The sequence below is a fragment of the Pongo abelii genome, chromosome 6, assembly GCF_028885655.2.
Source record: "Pongo abelii isolate AG06213 chromosome 6, NHGRI_mPonAbe1-v2.0_pri, whole genome shotgun sequence".
NCBI classification, from domain to species: domain Eukaryota; kingdom Metazoa; phylum Chordata; class Mammalia; order Primates; family Hominidae; genus Pongo; species Pongo abelii.
Window position 1 is genome coordinate 26,584,812 of NC_071991.2, and position 26,113 is coordinate 26,610,924.

Sequence of the window (26,113 nt, forward strand, 5' to 3'; positions counted from 1 at the left end):
CAATCTCATTACTGGGTATATACCCAAAGGATTATAAATCATGCTGCTATCAAGACACATGCACATGTATGTTTATTGTGGCACTATTCACAATAGCAAATACTTGGAACCAACCCAAATGTCCAACAACAATAGACTGGATTAAGAAAATGTGGCACATATACACCATGGAATACTATGCAGCCATAAAAAATGATGAGTTCATGTCCTTTGTAGGGACCTGGATGAAGCTGGAAACCATCATTCTCAGCAAACTATTGCAAGGACAAAAAACCAAACACCGCATATTCTCACTCATAGGTGGGAATTGAACAATGAGAACACAGGGACACAGGAAGGGGAACATCACACACCGGGGCCTGTTGTGGGATGGGGGGATGGGGAGGGATAGCATTTGGAGATATGCCTAATGTTAAATGATGAGTTAATGGGTGCAGCACACCAACATGGAACATGTATACATATGTAACAAACCTGCATGTTGTGCACATGTACCCTAAAACTTAAAGTATAATAAAAAAAAATTGATCATTGTTGATGCTGGGTTTGGGGAACATGGACATTCATTATATTATTTTCTTTACTTTTGAATATGTTGGAAATTTTCTAAAATAAAGTTTTAGAAAACATTAAAAAATAAATAAATAAATAAAAGTATAAATAAAATAAAAGTTGAAAGCATTTCCCCTGAGGACTGGAACAAGACAAGAATTTCCCCTTTCACCACTTCTATTCAACATAGTACTGGAAGTCCTAGCCAGAGCGATCAGACAAGAGAAGAAAAATAAAGCACATCCAAATTGGTAAAGAGAAAGTTGGCTGGGCACGGTGGCTCATGCCTGTAATCCCAGCACTTTGGGTGGCTGAGGCAGGTGGATCACGAGGTGAGGAGATGGAGACCATCCTGGCTAACACAGTGAAACCCTGTCTCTACTAAAAATACAAAAAATTAGACAAGCCTGGTGGCAGGCACCTGTAGTCCCAGCTACTCGGGAGGCTGAGGCAGGAGAATTGCTTGAACCCAGGAGACAGAGGTTGCAGTGAGTTGAGATCATGCCATTGCACTCCAGCCTGGGTGACAGAGCAACACTGTCTAAAAACAAAAACAAAAACAAAACAAAAAAAACCCACAAAAACAACTGCTTTTTGTTGCTGTTGCTGTTGGCTGCTGATATAATTGTATACCTAGAAAACCCTAAAGACTCTTCCATAAAGCTTCTAGAAGTGATAAATGAATTCAGCAAAGTTTCAGGATACAAAATTAATGTACACAAATCCATAGCTCTGCTATACACCAACAGCACCCCAAGCTGAAAATCAAATAAGCAACTCAACCTCTTTTATAATAGCTGGAAAAAAAAAAACAATTAGGAATACACCTAATCAAGAAGGTGCAAAACTTCTACAAGGAAAACTACAAAACACTGTTGAAAGAAATCATAGACGACACAAACAAATAAAAACACATCCCATGCTCATGAATGGATAGAATCAACATTGTAAACATTGCTATACTGCCAAAAGCAATCTACAAATCCCATGCAATTCCCATCAAAATACCACCATCATTATTCACAGAACTAGAAAATGCAATCTGAAAATTTATATAGAACCAAAAAAGAGTCCACAAACGAGAGCAAGACTAAGCAAAAAGAACATTTCGGGAGACATCACCTTACCTGATTTCAAACTATACTATAAGGCCAGAGTCACCAAAACTGCATGGTACAGATACAAAAATAGGCACATAGACCAATGAAACAGAATAGAGAACCCAGAAATAAACCCAAATACTTACAGCCAACTGATCTTCAACAAAGCAACAAAACAAAATAAAGCACGAAAAGGACACCCTATTCAAGAAATGGTGCTGGGATCATTTGCAAGCCACATGTAGAAGAATGAAACTGGATCTTCATCTCTCACCTTATACAAAAATCAACTCAAGATAGATAAAGGACTTAAATCTAAGACCTGAAACTAAAAATTCTAGATGATAATATTGGAAAAACCAATCTAGACATTGGCTCTGGCAAAAACTTCATGATCAAGAACCCAAAAGCAAATGCAATAAAAACAAAGATAAACAGGTGGAACTTAATTAAACTAAAGAACGTTAGCACGGCAAAAGAAACCATCAGTAAACAACAGCCCACAGAATGGGGGAAAATTTTCACAATTTATACATCTGACAAAGGACTAATATCCAGAATTTACAATGAACTCAAACAAAATAGCAAGAAAGAACAAACAATCCCATCAAAAAGTGGGCTATGAAAATGAATAAACAATCCTCAAAAGAAGATATACAAATGGCCAACAAACATATGAAAAAGTGCACAACATCACTGATCATCAAGGAAATGCAAATCAAAACCAAAATGCAATACAATCTTACTTTCATAGGAATGGCCATAATCAAAAGATTAAAAAAAATAGATGGCATGGGTGTGGTGAAAAGGGAACACTTCTACATTGCTGATGGGAATGTAAACTAGTATAACCACTATGGAAAACAGTATGGAGATTCCTTAAAGAACTAAAAATAGAACTACCATTTGATCCAGCAATCCCACTACTGAGTATCTATCCAGAGGAAAAGAAGTCATTATACAAAAAAATACTTGCACAAGCATGTTTGTAGCAGCACAATTTGCAATTGCAAAAATGTGGAACCAACCCAAATGCCCATCAATCAACAAGTGGATAAAAATTATATATAAACCAGTGGATATATATATATATATATATATAAAAAATCAAATATATATAATCAAATATATATATACATATATATGTATATATATATAATCGAATACTACTCAGCCATAAAAACGAATGAGTTAATAGCATTCACAGAAACCTGGATGAGATTGGAGACTATTATTCTAAGTGAAATAACTCAGGAATGGAAAACCAAACTCGTATGTTTTACTCATAAGTGGGAGCTAAGCTATGAGGACGCAAAGGCATAAGAATGACATGACGGACTTTAGAGACTCAGGGGGAAAGGGTGGGAAGAAGGTGAGAGATAAAATACTACACATTGGGTTCAGTGTATACTGCTTGAGTGATGGGTGCACCAAAATCTCACAAATCACCACTGAAGAACTTACTTGGGTAACCAAATACCACCCGCTCCCCAAAAACCTATGGAAATAAAAAATTTTTTAAAAAAGACTGAAAGGAACCTCAGAACTCATCCAGCCTCACCTTCCTCATTTGGCTAATGCGGGAGAGGGACTGAAGACATTGCCAACCTCACATAGCCTTTAAGAGGCCAACTCCAGACCTAAAATCAGAACTTGTGACCTCAAACCCAAGTCCCCTTCTTGCCTTTTGCTATTACTCTGTCTCTTCAAAGGACAAGATAGAGCCAAGTTGGGATGGGGAGTGGTCACACCCACACCCAGATTCTACCCTCATGGGCACTGCCTTCCCTGTGGGACCTATTTCTTTCGTTTCCAGTGCTCATGTTATGGCCAAACCCTGGAAAAAATGTGCCTTTTAAATCTTTGTGCACCCCCAGAACTAGCAGACATTAAAAGTAATAATAATGGGCTGGGAACACTGGCTTGTGCCTGTGGTCCCAGCTACTCGGGAGGCTGAGGAGGGAGGATTTTTTGAGGCCACAAGTTTGAAGCTGCAGTGAGCTATAATTGCACCACTGCATTCTAGCCTGAGTGACAGGATGAGACCCTTTCTCTCAAATAAAGGAAAAAGAAAAAAGTAATAATAACAAAATAAAAAGAGTAATTTACCAATTACTGAGGGAGTCTAGAAAGGTTAAGTGTACCCCCTCTAAACTGGAAATAACAGTTTAAAAAATATTTTATTGGTAAAAAAATAAAAGCCACTTTTTATCCTGAGATAGTATGTAGATCTTGAATTTTGGTTTAAAGCACTTATTACTAAGCTTAACGTAAATACTTTGGCAAATTGATTCTCACAATGATATCCTTCTCATGAGTTAAAAGAGCCCCATTAATTTTACTTTTGAAATATGTTTAATTTTTATATTAAAAGCTAGGATGACTGGGCGCAGTGGCTCACGCCAGTAATCCCAACACTTTGGGAGGCAGAGGTGGGTGAATCACCTGAGGTCAGGAGTTCGAGACCAGCCTGGCCAACATGGTGAAACACTGTCTCTACTAAAAATACAAAAATTAGCTGGGCATGATGGCATGTGCCTGTAATCCCAGCTACTCGGGTGGCTGAGGCAGGAGAATCACTTGAACCCCGGAGGTGGAGGTTAACATGAGCTGAGACCGTGCCATTGCACTCCAGCCTGGGCATTGCAGGGAGACTCTGTCTCAAAAAAAAAAAGAAGAAGAAGCTAGGATGAGCCTATTATATAGAAAATTTGTGATCTGTATGTGCCTCCTCATCTATTGAGTGGTCAACAGTTTCTGAAACTTTCAGAAACACTACTATAAGAATACTTTTTCCAACTGAAGAATTTAAAGATATTGTTTTCTCAGTGATTAAAATGAAATATATTGGAATAATCAGTCACTTACAATGGGGTTTTAAATGTTATTTAATGAACACATGTGAAGTTTCTTTTAAACTCATTTTAACATGTTATTTCTATTGATTTTTCACTTTCATTAGAAAAAATATTAGCATTTCTGTTACTACAAACCTATGAATTTTACCTAAACACAGTGCTAATCTTAAAAGATCTGTATGCTTAGGATTATAGAAAGTCTATTCTCTGTTTACATTTAGAAGATAAATTACTGCTTTCCAATAAACCCAATGGGGCAACTGTGACTCACAATCATAAGATATTAAAATATTAATACTATTTTTTTTTGAGATGGAATTTCACTCTTGTTGCCCTGGCTGGAGTGCAATGGTGCCATCTCCACTCACTGCAACCTCTGCCTCCCAGGTTCAAGCGATTCTCCTGCCTCAGCCTCCCAAATTGCTGGGATTACAGGCAAGCACCGCCATGCCTGGCTAATTTTGTATTTTTAGTAAAGACGGGGTTTCTTCATGTTGGTCAGTCTGATCTTGAACTCCCGAACTGAGGAGATCCGCCCGCCTCGGCCTCCCAAAGTGCTGGGATTACAGGCGTGAGCCACTGTGCCTGGCCAAAATATTAATACTATTATCTAGGTAAAACTTTTAGGTATCTGCAAGTTCAAGTTGTTTAACTTTTACAATTCAGAAACTAAAAATTTTTATAAATTAAAAAAATTAAAAATATAAAGTATCAATTTTTTTCAGTTATGAAATACTGTCAATATTTCTAGCTGACATAACATGAGAATTCAGATGCTGTGGTTGTAGAAACTAGATATGTCATGGTTGACTGTTTTGCTTCTTGTCTTCCTATTTTATATAAACAAAGAAGCACAAGAAAGGCCAGAAATGCTATACCTTGATTCCAAACACACCAAGGCCCTTCTAGGGAGAATATATGTGTGAGCATATTAACTTGAAGTTTATGGCAACTTTTGTTGAACTACAGTATTCTTTTTCTTTTTCTTTTTTTTGAAACGGAGTCTCACTCTGTCACCAGCCTGTTCGAGCCTAGCCTGACCAACATGAAGAAACCCCATCTCTACTAAAAATACAAAATTAGCCGGGCGTGGTGGCACAGGCCTGTAATCCCAGCTACTCAGGAGGCTGAGGGAGGAGAATCACTTGAACTCGGGAGGCGGAGTTTGCAGTGAGCGGAGATCGCGCCATTGCACTCCAGCCTGAGCAACAACAACAACAACAACAAAATGTGATTGAACAGCTTAACATTTTTCTCCCCAAAAAAGTAGAGTAACAAATTAACTCTATAGTCTAGTGTACAGTAAATAAATGAAAAACAAAGATATCGAGTCGTTTATTTTAGCTGCACAATTGGGAATAAAACACTTCTTAGGCTACAGGCCAAGAGCTTTCAAATATGTTAGCTTATAGAATGTGGGGAGACCTGGTATAGAAACACTCACCCCTCGTGTCGGGCATGGTGGCTCATGCCTGTAATCCCAGCACTTTCGGAGGCCAAGACAGGCGTTATCACTTGAGGTCAGGAGTTTGAGACCAGCCTGGCTAACATAGTGAAACCCCGTCTCTACTAAAAATACAAAAATTAGCCGGGTGTGGTGGCAGGTGCCTGTAATCCCAGCTACTCGAGAGGCTGAGGCAGGAGAACTACTTGAACCCAGGAGGCAGAGGTTGCAGTGAGCCAGGATTGCACCACCGCACTCCAGTCTGGGCGACAGAGTGAGAATCTGTCCCCCCACCAAAAAAAAAAAAAAAAAAAAACCCAGAAACATTTGCCCGTATGCCCAAAGTGAACATAATTCTCTTTCACTCCTAATTCCAACCATTAACTTACAACTGGAGAAATGTAACATGTCATTATTCCACAAAGTGTTTTATTACTTTTATTTTAGATTCAAGGGGTACACGTACATATTTGTAACATAGGTATACTGCATGATTTTGAGGTTTGGGCATTTAATAATCTCATTGCCCAAGTAGAGTACATCATACCTGATAAGTAGTTTTTTCAAAGCTTATCTCCTTTTTTTTTAGAATTCCCAGTGTTTATTGTTTTTATTTTTGTTTCCAGGTTCACCCAAGGTTTAGCACCCACTTACAAATAAGAACATGTGGTATTTGAGATACTTATACACATGCAATACTATGGAGCCATAGAAAAGAAAAAGCAATGTTCTTTGCAGCAACGTGGCTACAGCAGGCCTTTAATCTAAGCAAATTAACATGAAACATCAATCTAAGATTCATATGTACCTGGTTTAAATCCATGCCTTTGCTATTGCAAATACTGCAGTAAACATCTGAGTGCAGGTGTCTTTTTGGTAAAATAATTTATTTTTCTTTAAGCATATACCCAGTAACAAGGTTGATGGGTCAAATGGCAATTGTATCTTTAGTTCTTTGAGAAATCTCCAAACTGTGTTCCACAGGGGCTGAATTAATTTGCATTGCCACCAACAGTGTGTAAAGATTCCCTTTTCTCCACAACTACAACATCTGTTATTTTTGACTTTTTAATAAGAGCCACTTTAACTGGTGTGAGATAGTATCATATTGTCATTTTGATTTACATCTCTCTAATAATTTGAGATGTAGAGCAATTTTCTTGCATGTTTATTGCCAGTTTTTATGTCTTCCTTTGAGAAGTATCTATTCATATCATTTGTCTGCTTTTTTCCTATTAAATTTCTTATAGATTCTACATATTAATTTTTGTTGTACACAGTTTGCAAATATTTTATTCCATACTGTAGGTTGTCCATTTACTTTGTCAATAGTTTATTTTCCTGTGCAGAAGCTCTAGATTAGATGTCAATTTTCAATTTTTTTATTTTTTTTATTTTTTGAGACAAAGTCTCACCCTGTCCCCCAGGAAGGAGGGCAATGGCATGATATCAGCTCACTGCAACCTCACCAGGTTTCCGAGTACCATTTATTAGATAGGGAGTTACTTTCCCTTTGTTTATTTCTATTGACTTTGCCAAAAATAAGTTGTTTGTAGAAGTGTAGCTTTATTTCAGGGCTCTCTCTTCTGTTCCATTGGTCTATATGTATATTTTTTGTAGCAGAACCATGTTATATTGGTTACTGTAGCATGTAGTACATTTTGAAGTCATGTAATGTTAGGCTTCCAGGTTTATTCTGTTTAAGAATACCTTGTCTATGTGGGCTCTTTTATTCTTTAATATGAATTTCAAAGTTTTTTTTCTAGGTACACCAAAAATGGCATTGATAGTTTGATAGAAATAACACTCAATCTGTGGGCTGCTTTAGGGAGCATGGACACTTTAATTATATTGATTCTTCAAATTCATGAGGATGGAATTTTGTTTTTGTTTTTGTTTTTTGAGACAGAGTCTTGCTCTGTTGCCAGGCTGGAGTGCAGTGGCACAATCTCAGCTCACTGCAACCTCTGCCTCCTGGGTTCAAATGATTCTCCTGCCTCAGCCTCCCAAGTAGCTGGGATTACAGGCACGCGCCACCACACCCAGCTAATTTTTGTATTTTTAGTAGAGACAGTGTTTCACCATGTTAGCCAGGCTGGTCTTGAACTCCTGACCTCATGATCCACCCGCCTCGGCCTCCGAAAGTGCTGGGATTACAGGCATGAGCCACCGTGCCCATCCATGTTTTCCATTTCTATGTGTTGTCTCTGGTTTGTTTCAGTAGTGTTTTGTAGTTCTCCCTGTGGAGATATTTTACCTCCATGACTTAATGCATTCCTAGGAATGTTAATTTTTTGGTGTGGTTATTTTAAATAAAGCTGTGCTATTGATTTTGTTGTCAGCTTGAATGTTATTGGTGTACAGAAATGCTACTCATTTGTGTTTGTTAATTTTGTATCTTGAAACTTTGCTGAAGTCATTTTTTAGGCTTAGGAGTCTTTTGGTGAAATCCCTAAAGTTTCCCTGGTAGAGAATTAAATTGACTTTCTTTTCTCCTATTTGGATGACTTTTATTTCTTTATCTTGTTGGATTGCTCTGGCTAGGACTTCCAAAACTATGTTGAATAGGAGTGTTTAGAGTGGATATTCTTATTTTTATTCTTATGAAGAATGCATCCAGCTTTCACCTGTTCAGTATGATGTTGGCTGAGAATTTGTAATAGATGGCTCTTATTATTGTGAGATGTTTCTTCAATGCCTAGTTTGTTGAGGATTTTTGAACGAATATTGGATTTTCTTGAGTGCTTTTTCTGCATCTATTGTTATAATCATCTGATCTTATGAGTTTAATTATCTTTACATGGTGAATCACTTATTGACTTCACTTATTGACTTGCATATGATGAAGTATCTTCACAGTCATAAAATAATACTCACATGATTGTGGCAAAATAACTTTTTGATTTGCTTATGAATTCAGCTTGCTAGTATTTCAGGAAGGATTTTTGTTTCAATGTTCACCAGGAATATTGGCCTGTAGATTTTTTTTGTTGTGTCTTAAGCAGATTTTGGTATCAAGATGATACTGATTTCATATAACAAGTTAGGAAGGAAACCTACTTTCATTTTTGGAATACATTCAGTAGAATTAGTACCAGATCATATTTGTATTTGTGGTAAAATTAGGCTGCAAATTCATCTGATCCAGGGCTTGTTATATTTTGTAGGGTTTTTTTAAATTACAAATTCAATTTTATTATACATTTAATACATATTAGCTCTGTTCAAGACTTCTCTTTTTTCCTGATTAAATCATGGGAAGTTGTGTATATTGACACATAGGCCAATGAAGCAGAAAAGAGAGACCAGAAGTATATTCATGTATTTACAGCTAACTAATTTTAGATGTAGGTGAACATTTTCTAGGGAAAAAATAGTATCTTCAACAAACGGTGTCAAGAAAACTTTCTATCCACATGCAGAGAAATAAAATGAGACCATATTACACTATATATAAAAATCAACTCAAAATAAATTAGATACTTAAACGTAAGGTCTGAAACTCTGAAACTACTATGAAAAATATAGAGTGAAATCCCCATAACATTGGTCTAGGCAGTGACTTTTTTAACTTAACCTCAAAATCTCAGGGAATCAAAGAAAAAATAGATGAGTCAGACTATTTCAAATTAAAAAGCTGCTGCACAGAATCTGATACGACCAACAGGATAAGACAACTAAAAAATGGGAGAAAATGCTTGCAAATCACATGTGACAAGGGGTTAATATAAAAAATATATATAAAGCTCAAATGACTATACAACAAAAGACAAATAACCATTAAAAATGAGCAAAAGGCTTAAATATTTTTCAAGGAAAGACATACATATGGCTAAGAGATATATAAAAAATGCTCAATATCAATTATCAGAGAAAAGAAACCAAAACTCTATGAGGTATCAACTCACTCCTGTGAGAATTACTCTTATTACAAAGAAAATAAGTTAGTCAGGTTGTGAAGAAAAGGGAATGCTTGCACACTGGTTTGAATGTGAATGAGGACAGTCATTATAAAAAACTAAATAAGATTCCTCAAAAAATTTAAAATTAAACTACCATATAACACAGCAATTTCAGCCGGGCGCAGTGGCTCATGCCTGTAATCCTAGCACTTTGGGAGACCAAGGGGGGTGGATCATGAGGTCAGGAGATCAAGACCATCCTGGCCAACATGGTGAAACCCCGTCTCTACTAAAAATACAAAAATTAGCTGGGCGTGGTGGCACATGCCTGTAACCCCCGCTACTCGGGAGGCTGAGGCAGAATCACTTGAACCCGGGAGGTGGAGGTTGCAGTGAGCCAAGATCGTGCCACTGGACTCCAGCCTGGCAACAGACCTAGACTCTGTCTCAAAAAAAAAAATTTTTTTTCACTATTGTTTATATATCCAAAACAAATGAAATCAGAATGAAGAAATAATTGCACTTCTATACTGCTTGCAACACTTCACAATTCCCAAAATATGCCATCAACAGTTCAACATTTAACGAATAAAGACAATGTGGTACATGGAAAATTCTATTATTTTCAATCACATAAATTAAACTGGAGGACATTATATTTGTTGAAATGAGCCAGGTACAGAAAGATGACCATTTCATGATTTCACGTACACATGGATTCTAAAAAACATAATCTCGGCCAGGTGCGGCGGCTCATGCCTGTAATCCTAGCACTTTGGGAAGCCAAGAGGGGTGGATTGCCTAAGCTCAGGAGTTCGAGACCAGTCTGGGCAACGTGGCAAATCCCTGTCTCTACTAAAAATACAAAAATTTAGCCAGAGGTGGTGGTGAACGCCTGTAATCTCAACTACTCAGGAGGCTGAGGCAGGAGAACCACTTGAACCTGGGAGGTGGAGGTTGCAGTGAGCTGAGATCGCACCATTGCACTCTAGCCTGGGTGACAGAGTGAGACTGTCTCACAAATAAATAAATACATAAATAAACAAAATGTAATCTCATTGAAGTAGAGAGTAAACTGGTGACCACCAGAGGCCAAGGTATTTAGAAAAAAGGGGGGATGGAAAGATGTCAGTCAAAGAATACATAATTATACTTGGACAGAAAGAAGTTCGAGTTTTTTTTGTTTTTTTTTACAGCATGGTGATTATAGATTATAATAATATATTAGTATTTTTGGAAAATGCTGATAATGTCATCTGCTCTCACCACAAAAATGTTAACTCTGTGAGGTAAAACTTTAATGACCTAAAATTAAGCATTTGACAATGTATATATACTTCCAAACATAATGTTTTACAGAACAAATATACGTTTATTTATTGCAGACAGTAATGGTATGAAAGACACTGAAAGAGAGGTGTTTATGGTCTCATGACTAACTACCCTGTTAACACTGTAAACAAGTTTGCATGCAAAATAACAGAAAACATTTTAATCCAAAAGCTCCCATTATCTCCAAAAGTTTTCCATAGAAAATAAGAAGTTGGCTAGTTAGGTGACTAAGAATAAAAACTGTAGACTAAACTTCATTCATTAAAATAATTATATAAAGTAAGAGTGAGAAATTTTTCTGAATTGTACCTATCAATATAGAAAAGACATAATATTCCAAATATTGAATCAACAGAGGTCATGTTACTTTGCAACCTTGAATATTCACACTTTAAAATAGAAGATTCTGGAAAAAAAAAGTATGCTCTGCTATATCATGGAAAATTAAATTTAAAATTCTTCACTTACCATTAGCTCTCTTAAAAATTTAATTTCTAAGATCTATTTTCTAGTAAATTTAATATCTGCCACACTTTATGTAAGAATTTAATAAGATGCTCCTTTTAAAAACAGGGAAAAATAACACTGATTTAATCCTCTCACCTGTGGACATTGCATGCCTTTTATCTTAACTAATCTGAAAGTTACATTGATAAGCAAACTCTCTAGTTATAACCAATTTTTCAGTGCATTAAAAAGTACCAACTTTCTCATCAAAACCTACAAAGTACCATGTGAACTGACATGGCATGAAGACAATAGTGAGGAAACTGTGGCAATAACACAGAAAAAGCAGCACTGTGTTGAATACACGGAAGACACATAAGATAAACAAAACTGAAGATAATTAGGAAATTTAAAAAAAAAAAGAGCAAGATTCAGCTTTGCAGCCTGAAAAAAAGTTCTCTCCACATGAAAAATCAATGTTAGTTCTTCACTATTAATATTTTCCATCTCTGACTTGAAGTTAATTACAAACTAACACCAGCAGAAATACATATGGCTCATTATGGAGCATCTGTTACACAATAAGCTATGTCATGTTTGTTTGCTACATCTATATATAAAAACATTTTCATGACTTATGAAGTCTTTCTAGTTCTTACCTGAACTGGCTCAATAAATAAACTTACTTATGTCAACTATAACAAGACAAAAGAATACTAACTAAAGAAAAGTAGGCTTATATAGGATTCTGCAATGGAAAGAAGAAATAGAATGTTCTAACTAAATAAAATATAATACACAAATTTTGGAAACACATCTAGAAGTTATTTTGTGTGTACTCCTAAACTTTATAAAAATCATTCTTATAATCCATGACCAGCTCACATGATGAATACCTGATAAATTATAAAAGAAAAAAGCATAAGTAACAAGAAAATTAAAGGTATAGCATGAGTATCACACAAGTATAAACAAAAACTTTGCATGGGGAGATTCTAAATCATAAGCGATTTTACAGAAATGAATTCAATGCAAAGCAGAGGGTATAGATTTGCTTTCAGCATTTTTGAGGTTTTCAGTTGTCTAGTAAATTAGTCACCTTTTAAAAATTATTAGTTTTGGCCGGGCGCGGTGGCTCACACCTGTAATCCCAGTACTTTGCGTGGCCGAGGCGGGCGGATCACGAGGTCAGGAGATTGAGACCATCCTGGCTAACGTGGTGAAACCCTGTCTCTACTAAAAAATACAAAAAAATTAGCCGGGCGTGGTGCTGGGCACCTGTAGTCCCAGCAACTCGGGAGGCTGAGGCAGCAGAATGGCGTGAACCCAGGAAGCGGAGCTTGCAGTGAGCCGAGATCGCACCACTGCACTCCAGCCTGGGCAACAGAGCAAGACTCCGTCTCGAAAAAAAGATTAGTTTTGTTCCAATATTCCTCTTGTCTTCTGAAAATAGGTACAAGCTACTACACAAACACACTTACTTGCTCCATAATTTTCCCATACCTAAGGTTTATTTTTAGAGTAATATATGTGTATAGTTAAGTGTATGTAAATCAAAACTAAAATGCTGTATGTTTGCAGGCAGAGAGGTCACATGTTCAAAGAAAAATATATAAGTTTTTAAATGTTTATTCAGAACTCAGAATTTTCTCATGATTTATTTATACTTGTATATAATTTTTATTATAACCATAAAATGACCCTGTAGTAACAACTGCACATTCTAAAGTATCTAAAATTGTAGAATTGGTTTGTAATACAAAGGAGAAATGATGGAGTTGATGGATACATCTTTTGCCCTGATGTGATTAATACATAAAATTATATGCTTGTATCAAAATATGCCATACATGGCATAAAGATATTCACATACTATGTATCCACAAAAATTAAGAGAAATAAGTATAAATTTTAAAAAGATTAAAAATCTAACCTATGGGAACAACATTCTTTATTAGCACCTTAAAGCCACTAACAAAAATAATTATTAGAGATGTTAGCCCATTATGTTATCAAGTAGTATATTGTTACCCTCTTTTACCTAAACCCTTGAGTAATGTGGGATAGGTAAAGTCAGTGGCACGAAAACACTTCATTGAATGCACAATAGTTTTAACATGTTAAAAAAAAGTTTAATTAAAAAATTAAGTTCACGCATAATCCAAATATTTTTAAACACATTGCATTTTATTACATAAAAGTACAATTAGTAAAATGATATACTACTAATTAACTTTAAGATTAAAAATGGTTTTCTCTTACTATAATGCAGAAGAATATCACTCTGAAAACCTACTTCATGGATCACTCAATATTATAAGTTGAACATAAACAGCTTCTTCACTCAGGTTTTCATCATGCATCTTACATTTTAATGTCCTTATTCTTTCATAGAAAGTGTCATAAATAATACCGACCTAACAGAAATGATTTCTCATATCTTTGATGCATGAAAAATTAATCACATGCTTTCATGTGTGAATAGGACTGAAGAGCATGAAGTAATTTGAGAGTTGAATTACATCATTATTTGCTTTTCAAAAACTAATTTTTTCAAGAAAAAATATAATTTGAATGTAATTATACACCTGCAAAAAAATTCTACTTCTTTTAAAGTTATATACATATTATTTATCTACCAACTTTAGTTTAAAATTATTTTCTATACTCGGCATTCTGATTTAGTGCAATGTCTGAAGTGTCAGTACCTTAGATATTTCTACTGTGAATGATATTTACATAGACTTAATTTTGGATTAAATTATTTTTATATTTACTGCACTTGCAAAAATATATTTTAGTATGAGGCCTCTGGTATTTTCTAAGCTGTAGTTTTTTAAAAAATGTTTTCACAAATGCATTACATTTACAGTGTTTTTCTCCAATATAAATTTTCTGGTGTTGAACAACGTTTGAGCAACTGCTTCATGGTTTTCCTCTAGTGCAAAATGGGTACAACAATATCTGTGATACAAGTAAAGGTACTACAACCCTCTTCGTATTTGTATTGTTTGTCCTCAAAATGAATACTCTTTTTTTGTTTTGTTTTTGAGATGAAGTTTTTGCTCTTGTTGCCTTGGCTGTAGTGTAGTGGTGTGACTTTAGCTCACTGCAACCTTCGCCTCCCAGGTTTGAACAATTCTCCTGCTTCAGACTCCCCAGTAGCTGGGATTACAGGGGCCTGCCACCACACGCAGCTAATTTTTGTAAAATTTTTCACAGAGATGGGGTATTGCTATGTTGGCCAGGCTGGTCTCAGACTCCTGCCCTCAGGTGATCCACCCACCTTGGCCTCCCAAAGTGCTGGCATTACAGATGTGAGGCAGCACACCTGGCTCCTCTTCTTCACTTTAAAAGCTTATGTTTTCTGAAAGATCTCTTGACAAAAATTGCATTTAAATGCTTTTATTACGCACTCTCTAATGTTGAGTAAAACCTGAGCAGTTAATAATGGCTTTTCCACATTCCTTGTATTTGTACAATCTTTCTGAAGTATAAATGCTTTCCTGTGCAATAAGGGGTGAGCATTTATTAAAAGTGTTGCCACATTTTTTACACTTCCAGGAGTTTTCTTCAGTATGGATTATCTTACCTACAATCAAGTGTGACAACCATTTAAAGGCTTTGTGATATTTTTCACATTTCTAGGATTTTTCACCAGTAGGATTTATGTTAGAAAGTTTGAGGTGTTGTCAAAATTATTGTCACATCATTCAGGTTTGTAAAGTTTTCAGTATTATCTTATGTTTGGTGAGGTTTGAGGATTGGTTTAAAGTGTTGCCACATTATTCACATTTGCAGGGTTTCTCTCAAAGTATAAATTGTCTTATGTGTAGCAAGGTGTGAGGACCAGTTAAAGGCATTGCCACATTTTTTACATTTGTAGGGTTTCTCTCCAGTATAAATACTCTTACATGCAGTAAGAGTTGAGAATCAGTTAAAAGCTTTGCCACAGACTTCATATTTGTAGGGTTTCTTTCCAGTATGAATTTTCTTATCTACAGTAAGGGTTAAGGAAGGTTAAAAGCTTTGCCACATTCTTCACAATTGTAGACCTTCTCTCCAGTATGAATTTCTGTATAGTAAGGTATGAGGATTGGTTAAAAGCTTTGCCACATTCTTCACAACTATAGAGTTCCTCTCCAGTATAAATTATCTTATGTGTAGAAAGGTGTGAGGACTGATTAAAGGCATTGCCACATTCTTCTCATTTGTATGGCTTCTCTCCAGTATGAATTACCTTATGTTTAGTAAAAGTTGAGGACCAGTTAAAGGCTTTGCCACGTTTTTCACATTTGTAGGATTCTCTCCAGTATGAATTTTCTCACATTCAGTAAGGTTTGAAGATTAATTAAAAGCTTTGTCACGTTCTTTACATTTGTAAGGTTTCTCACCAGTATAAAATATCTTGTGTGTGTAGAAAAGGCTGAAGACTTGTTAAAGGCTTTAACACATTCCTCACATTTGTAGAGTTTCTCTCCAGTATGAATTTTCTTATGTGTAGTAAGCTTGTAGGATCAATTAAGTTTTGCCATATTCTTCACATTTGTAGGGTTTCTCTCCAGTATGAATTTTCTTATGTGTAGTAAGATTTGAGGATAGGTTGAAAGCTCTGCCATAATCTCCACATTTGTAGGGTTTCTCTCCAGTATGAATTATCTTATGTATATTAAGAGATGAGAACTGGTTAAAGGATTTGCCACATTCTTCACATTTGTAGGGTTTCTCTGAAGTATGAATTTTCTTATGTGTAGTAAGGTTTGAGGATTGGTTAAAAGCTTTGCCACATTCTTCACATTTATAGGGTTTCTCTCCAGTATGAATTTTCTTATGTGCAGTAAGGGTTGAGGATAGGTTAAAAGCTTTGCCACATTCTTTACATTTGTAAGGTTTCTCTCCAGTATGAATTATCTTATGTCTATTAAGGGTTGAGGAGCAGTTAAAGGCTTTGCCACATTCTGCACATTGGTAAGGTTTCTCTCCCGTATGAATTCTCTTATGTATAGTTAGGTTTGAGAATCGGTTATAAGCTTTTCCACATTCTTCACATTTGTGGGGTTTCTCTCCAGTATAAATTATCTTATGGTTAGTAATGTTTGAGAATAGGTTAAAAGCTCTTCCATGTTCTTCAAATTTGTAGAGGTTCTCTCCAGTATGAATTATCTTTTGTGTAGTAAGGTTTGAGGACTGGTTAAAAACTTTGCCATGTTCTTCGCATTTGTAGGGTTTCTCTCCAGTATGAATAATTTTATGTATAGCATGGTGTGAGGACTGTTTAAAGGCCTTGCCAAATTCTTCACATTTGTTGAGTTTCTCTTTAGTATGAATTATCTTATGTCTAGTAAGTTGATAGGATTGATTAAAGGCTTTTCCACATTCTTCACATTTATAGGGCTTTTCTCCAGTATGAATTCTCTTATGTTTCGTAAGGGTTGAGAATCGGTTAAAAGCTTTGCCACAGTCTTCACATTTGTAGGGTTTCTCTCCAGTATGAATTTTCTTATGTTCAGTAAGGTTTGAAGACTGGCTAAAAGCTCTGCCACATTCTTCACATTTGTAGGGTTTCTCTCCAGTATGAATTTTCTTATGTCTAGTAAGGGTTGAGGATCGATTAAAAGCTTTTCCACATTCTTCACATTTGTATGGTTTCTCTCCAGAATAAATTTTCCTATGGTTAATTAGGTTTGAGTGTTGGTTAAAAGCTTTGCCACATTCTTCACATTTATAGAATTTCTCTGCAGTATGAATTTTCTTATGTTCAGTAAGGTTTGAAGATTGGTTAAAAGCTTTGCCACATTCTTTACATTTGTAGGGTTTCTCTCCAGTATGAATTATCTTATGTCTAGTAAGAGCTGAGAACTGGTTAAAGACTTTGCCACATTCTTCACATTTGTAGGGTTTCTCTTCCATTAGAATTTTCTTATGTGCAGTAAGTTTTAAGGATCGGTTAAAAGCTTTGTCACATTCTTCACATTTGTCGAGTTTCTCTCCAGTATGAATTTTCTCCTGTTTATTAAGGTTTGAGAATATGTTAAAAGCTCTGCCACATTCTTTACATTTGTAGGGTTTCTCCCCAGCATGAATTCTCTTATGGTTAGTAAGATTTGAGAATAGATTAAAAGCTTTTCCACATTCTTTACATTTGTAGAGGTTCTCTCCAGTGTGAAGTATCTTTTGTGTAGTAAGGTGTGGGGACTGGCTAAAGACTTTGCCACATTCTTCATATTTGTAAGGTTTTTCTCCAGTATGAATTCTCTTATGTTTAATAAGAGCTGAGAACCAGTTAAAGGCTTTTCCACATTCTTCACATTTGTAGGAATTCACTGTAGTATGAATTCTTCTATGCTGAGTTAGTTGTGAAAGCACGCAAAATGATTTGCTACATTCTTTACATTTGAAGTGCTTGTTTCCTGTATGTCTTCTCTTATATCTATTTGAATTTGAAAGTTTATCAAAGACTTTCACATATTTATTACATTGGAATATTTTGCTTGGGGTAGCTGTCAAACATTGGTTAACTGTATTATGACCTCCTTCGTGCCCCATACACTCATCCACATGTTTACAGCCTTTTCTTAACTGTAAATTCTCATATTCACATTTTCCATATCTTCTCAGTGTCACTTTCTGGAAAGAATCTTTTATGTTCTGCTCTGGCCAAAGGTCTTGGGCAAGATGAAAAGACATTACTGAAAGAAATAAAAATAAGAAATTACTCCACTTGCTAGACTCAGATAAATGTACTTTACAAATCTAATCTATAAAATTATACAAACTATGTAAGCCAGATTGCATAGCAAAATACCACAGATTCTAATGTCTTCATAGACATATAAATGTAACAAAAACATAATGACCAAAATACATTTGTGGAAAATTTATAAATGAGTTCAGTGTGTGCAGTGCCCCAGGTGAGCACAATGCAAAGAGTCACATAGAAGAAAGAGACAAGTCTGTTTTATTTACCCAACAAAGCTCTTTCTGTTCCCCAATATAACATAGTGCCTTTAGAAGTAAACTGCCAACTCTTAGTGTTTTTTTTTAAAGACAAGAAAAATAATAACAAGCATATACATCTTTATTTCTGGCTTCTACGTGCCTTTGCAGACATTGGTTTCTGTCTCCCATGACATAGAGGGCTGAAAGAAATGGTGGTATACTTTGGAATGACATTTTGAGTCTGCTGAGATCAAAGGTAAATGTTACAGCAGTGAAGAGACTGCAGTACTACAGACAGGTAACAGTTGTAGCAAGTGATTACCGACTATCAAGAAGAAACATGAACAAACTCTTTTAACTGAAAAAAAAAAGCTAGAAAATTTCAGACAAGACACATCCTAAGAACATGTCTGAAAGACTCTCAGAATCACTACTCAAGACAAATGGTTTCCAACTATGCCAGGACAAAGCTACATTATAAAGATTGTGACAGACAACTTGTTTTTAATTTCCAAATTTCAATTAAAGATTACAATGTATAAAAAATATTAGGGCAATACAACCCCGCAAAAATTACGAAATTTTCAGAAAGCAACCATTAAAAAATAAAAATATACAAATTAATTTTAAAATTTTAAAGTAAAATGAATAACACTCTATGAGTGAATAGGAACACAAACAACTATTGAAAATCAGAAAAATGAGAATACCAACAAAAATATTAAAAATAGCAAAAAACAGAAATTGTGGAGGTAAAAATACAAAAACAAACTTAAAAATATAAAAGAAAAATGTAAAAATAAAGACAACAAACTAGAATACACACGAAGATATTTATAAAACATATATAAGCAAAATTTCAAAAGTCACAGACAAGAGAATCTTGGGAAATGCAAGATGAAAGTGATATGTCATTTATGATAATAGGCTTATAAGATAGCCAGTGAATATGTCAAGAAAATTTTGCAGGTCAGAAGGGAAGTATGATATAGTCTAAGTGCTGAAAACAATAGCTGTCAAGTGAGAATAATACCAACAACTGTCCTGCCAAATAAAAGAAAAACACCTTCCAAAACAACAAAATGCGGCTGGGTGCAATGGCTCACATCTGTAATCCCAGCACATTGGCAGACCAAGGCGAGTGGATCACTTGTGGGCAGGAGTTCGAGACCAGCCTGATCAACATGGTGAAACCCCATCTGTACTAAAAACATAAAAAATAATTAGTGAGGCATGGTGGTGCACTCCTGTAATCCCAGCTACTTGGGAAGCTGAGGCAGAAGAATCGCTTGAACCCAGGAGGTGGAGGCTGTAGTGAGCTGAGGTCACACCACTACACTCCAGCCTGGGCAACAAGAGTGAAACTCCATCTCGAAATAAATAAATAAAAAACAAAATTCTGAAAATGTATTTTGGTGCTGCCTATGCCCTACATATCAAAGATGCTGAAAGGAGTTCCTTCCACTGAAAATAACATGATGCAAGAAAACAGCACATAATCATATGAAAATATATGACTCTCAGCCAGGCGCGGTGTCTATGCCTGTAGTCCCAGCACTTTGGGAGGCTGAGGCGGGCAGATCACAAGGTCAAGAGATCAAGACCATCCTGGCGAACATGGTGAAACCCTGTCTCTACTAAAAATACAAAAATTAGATGGGTGTGGTGGTGCATGCCTGTAATCCCAGCTACTCAGGAGGCTGAGGCAGGAGAATCACTTGAACCCCAGGAAACAGAGGTCGCAGTGGGCCAAGATCACGCCACTGCACTCTAGCCTGGCGACAGAGTGAGACTCCATCTAAAAAAAATAAATAAATAACTTTCTGGGAAAGATATGCACATACACAAAAACAGAATTTCACAGCATTATCATAATGGCGCATAAAGCATTTTTAATTATTATCTAAAATGTGAAAAATAAAAGCACAGGAATTATTATAAACACCTGCTAATGAATATACAACATATAAACATATAATTAACATCAATGACAAAGTTGAGGGCAGATGTAATGAATAAGAATTTTTGTATGCAAATAAAGTTGATTTTTTTATTAGATTATAATATACTGTTTCATCTTGTAGAGGTTTTATGTAATCCCCAAGGAACCACAAAGAATATATCTGTGTAGATACAAAAACCAAATAAGAAAGAAAGAAAAGTATATGAACACAAAAATCAAAAGACACAAAGGAAGAAAGAAAGAGAGAAAATAAGGGACAAAGATACAAGAATCAAATTAATAATGTTAGCAAGTCTTTCTGTTTCAGAAGATTGTTTAAATATATATATAATTAACTTTACTTAAATATCTATAAAATCAAGAGACAAACTTTTGGCCAGGCACAGTGGCTCAGACCTTTAATCTCAGCACTTTGGGAGGCTGAGGCAGGTGGATCAACTGAGGTCAGGAGTTCAAGACCAGCCTGGCTAACATGGTGAAACCCCATTCAATTGAAAATACAAAAATTAGCTGGGCATGGTGGTGGGTGCCTGTAATCCCAGCTACTCAGAAGGCTAAGACAGGAGAATTGCTTGAACCTGAGAGGTGGAGGTTACAGTGAGCTGAGATCATACCACTGCACTTTAGCCTGGGCAACAAGAGCAAAACTCCATTTCCCAAAAAAAAAAAAAAAAAAAAAAAAAATACATTCAATAATGGGATTAAAAATTTTTGAAAACCAAGATCCAACTTGACTTTCTACAAGAGTCAGCTGAGATCTAATTATAAAACAAGACTGAAAGTGGCACGATGGATGTATATATTCTACACAAATATTAACAAAATGACAAAAGAAGATGTCCAAAAAATTACATAAGCTACATCTTAAGTCAAAAACTGTCACATTTTATAAAATGTACTTTAAGTCAAAACTCCAAAGAGAAACATTAAACAATAATAGATTCATTTACCGGGAACCTATGACAAATTTGTATATACATGTGTGTTGTGTGTGTGTGTGTGTGTGTGTGTGTGTGTGTGTGTATCTCACATTATGATTCCAAATATATAAAGCAAATATTGACAGAATAAAAGAAACACATAGAGAGCAACATAATTATAGTAGGATATTTCAATATCCCACTTTCTGTAATAAAAATAAAACAAGACAATATAAGGGAAGAGAGGACTCAGTGGCAGTAAAAAACAAATACATTTAACTGAAATATAGAGAGCACTTCTCAAGAACATTAGGATATACACACTTTTCAATAGCTTATACAACATTCTCCTTGATAGACCACCTGGTAGGCCAAATAAGAAGTCTTAACAAATTTTATGAAACTGAATTTTTATGGATTACTTTCTATGACAAAAATGAAATGAGAATATAAAACAATAATAGAAAAAAACTGAAAAACTGGCTGGGTGCAGTAGCTCACGACTGTAAGGGAGGCCAAGGCGGGTGGGTCACGAGGTCAGGAGATTGAGACCATCCTGGCTAACACGGTGAAACCCTGTCTCTACTAAAAATACAAAAAATTAGCCAGGCATGGTGGTGTGTACCTGTAATCCCAGTTACTTGGGAGGCTGAGGCAGGAGAATCACTTGAACCTGAAAGGCAGAGTTTGCAGTGAGCCGAGATCACACCACTGCACTACAGCCTGGGCAACAGAGTGAGACTCTGTCTCAAAAAAAAAAAAAAAAAAAACCTGAAAAATTTACAAATATATAGAAATTAAACAACATACTCTTGAGCATGCTCTTGTTCAAGGGTTGAAATAATTAATATTGTGAAGATATCCATACTGCTCAAAGTAATCTACTAATTTAGTGCAATGTTTTTAAAAATTTCTCGTTGCATTTTTGAAGAAATAGAAACAGGAACCACAAAAGTATATAAAATCTCAAGAGACAATAAAGTACCCAAGAATCTTCAAAAAAAAAAAAAAGAAGAAAATAAGGCATTACAGTTCTTGAATTCAAAACACATTACAAAGCTACAGAATTAAAACAATTTGGTATGAGTATAAAGGTAAAAAAAAGGTTGACTAATAAAGTAGAATGCAGTACATACATAAACTTTCACATATATGATCATATGAAGAGTTATTTGCATACCCATAATTATTGTAGCATTGTCACTGAAAGCACATAAGTAAAAACAATGCAAATTTCTGTCACCAAACCACTCAGTAGATACAATTTGAAATACAGAAATATTGGAATATCACCCTGGATTTAAAAAGCAGGAAATATTCTAACAACTATAAAGACAAAGCTAGAAGACATTATGCAAATGAAATGAGCCAGCCACAAAAAGATGGAGATTGTATGAGATATATAAAGCAGTTACACTCTTAGAATCAGAAAACATGGTGTTTGTAAAGTGTGACAAAATGGGAAAAACTGGTAGTTGCTTAACATGTATTGAGATTTAGTTGTGCAAGATAAAAACATTCTAGGGATACGTTGCATAACACTGTCAATATAATTAAGATGACTAAATTGAGTATTTAAAAATACTTGACTGTAAATTTTGTTATGTGTTTTTGACAAGTAAAAATAAATGATAATACCTAAAAAAGGTAAGAGTTATGACAGTCTTTTTTTTTTTTTTTTTTTGAGACGGAGTCTTGCTCTGTTGTCCAGGCTGGAGCGCAGTGGCACGATCTCCACTCACTGCAAGCTCCGCCTCCTGGGTTCATGCCATTCTCCTGCCTCAGCCTCCCAAGGAGCTGGGACTACAGGTGCCCGCCACCACGCCTGGCTAATTTTTTTGTATTTTTAGTAGAGACGGGGTTTCACCGTGTTAGCCAGGATGATCTTGATCTCCTGACCTCGTGATCCTCCTGACCTCGTGATCCGCCCACCTCAGCCTCCCAAAGTGCTGGGATTATAGGCCTGAGCCACTGCACCCGGCCAACAGTTTTCAAATTATCTTTCAATCCAAACGTTTTGCTTCCACACAAAAATATGGATTCAAATATAACTAAATGTTGAAATTAGGAGAATTTTTATGACTGCTCACCTAGACAAAATTAAACAACCATTCACAACAAACCTGTACCAGAAAAATACAAGTCATAAATAAATACAGGGATAATATTTATACAAACAATTATATTGGCAGTAGACAATTAATATGGTTAATTCATAGTTGATTTTGCTCCACACTGTCTTAAATTGCAGAGTTAAATATTGTCATACACAATTAAAATATAAACTAAAATATCAAAATACAATTAACTGGTGTGAGGTGGCACATCCTAAAATATATAACACAAAAATATTAAATTACAAAACAAAATTAAAGCATGGAATGTAAAACTTATCGAATGCCATCAAGTATGTCAATATATTCAAGAAAGAAATATTAGAAGAAGAATATAGAAAAAAAAGTAATAGAAAGGTTACTTGAAGACATAAAAGGTGGAGAACTTCCCAAATTTTGATGTAATAAAAAAATTTTAACCAGTAAGACTTGATTCAAAATTATTTTACTTCAAAGACAAAATATAAATAAAGACTTTCCAAAAAAAGAGGGAGGCTGGGTGCGGTGGCTCACGCCTATAATCCCAGCACTTTGGGAGGCTGAGGCAGACAAATCACCTGAGGTCGGGAGAGCTCGAGAACAGCCTGACCAACATGGAGAAACCCCATCTCTACTAAAAATACAAAATTAGCTGGGTGCAGTGGCACATGCCTGTAATCCCAGCTACTTGGGAGGCTGAGGCAGGAGAATCGCTTGAACCCACGAGGCAGAGGTTGTGGTAAGCCGAGATCGTGCCATTGCACTTCAGCCTGAACAAGAGTGAAACTTTGTCTCAAGAAAAAAAAAAAGTACATGAAAAATGAAATATTAATCTGTTAACAAATACACAATATAAAATAATTTGTGATATCAACAACTGAAAAATATAGAGGTGTAGTTTTTGTATTTAATTGAAGTTGTTAAGAGTTTAAAAATATTGGCCGAGCGCGGTGGTTCATGCCTGTAATCCCAGCACTTTGGGAGGCTGAGGCAGGTGGATCATGAGGTCAGGAGTTCAAGACCAGCCTGGCCAAGATGGTGAAACCCCGTCTCTACTAAAAGTACAAAAATTACAGTGCGCCTGTAATCCCAGCTACTCGGGAGGCTGAGGCAGGAGAATCGCTTGAACCTAGCGGGGCGGAGGTTGCAGTGAGCTGAGATCACGCCACTGCACTCCAGCCTGGGTGACGGAGCGAGACTCCGTCTCAAAAAAAAAAAAAAATTGTTTTAACTTTAAGATGTTTTATGTAATCTCCATTTTTCATGACCATTATGAAAATAATATTTATAGAATGTATAAAAAACATTTTAAAAATAAAGCATGTCACTACACAATTAAAATTTAAATTGAAGAAAACAGAAGATAAGAAAAAACATATCTACAGGAAACATAAAACAATAACAATAAAACTGATAATAGTAACTTCATTTATTTAAACAATCATTTTAAATATAAATTATCTACTTAATAAAAAGAAATGTAATCCCAATATTTTGGGAGGCCAAGGTGGGCTAACACTTGATCCTAGGATTACAAGACCAGCCTAGGCAACATAACAAAACCCTGTCTCTACAAAAAATACAAAAAATCTAGCTGGGTGTGATGGCACTTACTTGTAGTAGAGCTACTTGAGAGGCTGAAATAAGAGGATTATCTGAGTTTGGGAGGTTGAGGCTGCAGTGAGTTGTGATTACACCACTACAAGCCAGCCTGATTGACAGAGTGAAACACTATCTTAAATATAAATGAATAAGTAAATATATTTAAAAAAAAAATGCCTGAATGACTTAAGAAAAAAGCATACAATATGCGGCCTATAAGAGACTAATTTTAGGCCTGGCACAGTGGCTAACACTTGTAATCCCAGTACTTTGGGAGGCTAAGACCAGCCTGGCCAACATGGTAAAACCCTGTCTCTACTAGAAAAAAAAAAAATACAAAAATTAGCCAGGCATGGTGGCACACCCTTGTAATCCCAGCTACTCAGGAGGCTAAGGCAGGAGATCACGTGAACCTAGGAGGCAGGGGTTGCAGTGAGCCAGCCTGGGTGACAGAGCAAGACTGCATCTCAAAAAGAAAAAAAAAACGAAACTTATATTAGCATTGAGTCAAATAGGTTGAAAATATCAGAATGGGGAAAATATCTTTATTCTATGCAAATAGTAACCACAATTGGGTGAGGTAGTCATAATTATATTAGACATAATATGCTTTAAGTGAAGTATTAGCATGAGACAAAGATTGATATTATACAATAGTAAAATGGGTTAATTCACCAAGAACATGTAACTATCATATTTATCTATATGTACATGTATATATAACAATAGGGCTTCAAAATATATAAAGAAAATATTGACAAAAATGAAGCAAGAAATACATAGCAACATAATAATTGTAGACATCAAGACCCTATTTTCAATAATAAATAGAAAGTTCAGATAAAAGATCAATAAGAAAACAGCAAACTTAGAAAACATTATAGACTGTATTAATTTTTTTACATATAGAATAATACCTGAGAGCAGATAACTTATAAAGAAAAAAATGGCCAGGCATGGT

At 35.5% G+C, this 26,113-nt stretch overlaps 1 protein-coding gene across 4 annotated transcripts in view; it reads right to left on the minus strand.

Moving 5' to 3' along the window:
* Positions 1–6,363: 6,363 nt before the first annotated feature.
* ZNF107 (zinc finger protein 107) overlaps positions 6,364–26,113 on the minus strand; it is a 54,200-nt gene continuing 34,450 nt past the window's right edge. For all 4 annotated transcript variants that reach the window (XM_063725715.1, XM_009242758.4, XM_054560518.2 and 1 more), the window contains one exon: positions 6,364–18,324. In XM_063725715.1, the coding sequence (XP_063581785.1) occupies positions 16,157–18,324 (2,168 nt within the window). In that variant the 3' untranslated portion in view covers positions 6,364–16,156. The remainder of the gene's footprint in view (positions 18,325–26,113) is intronic.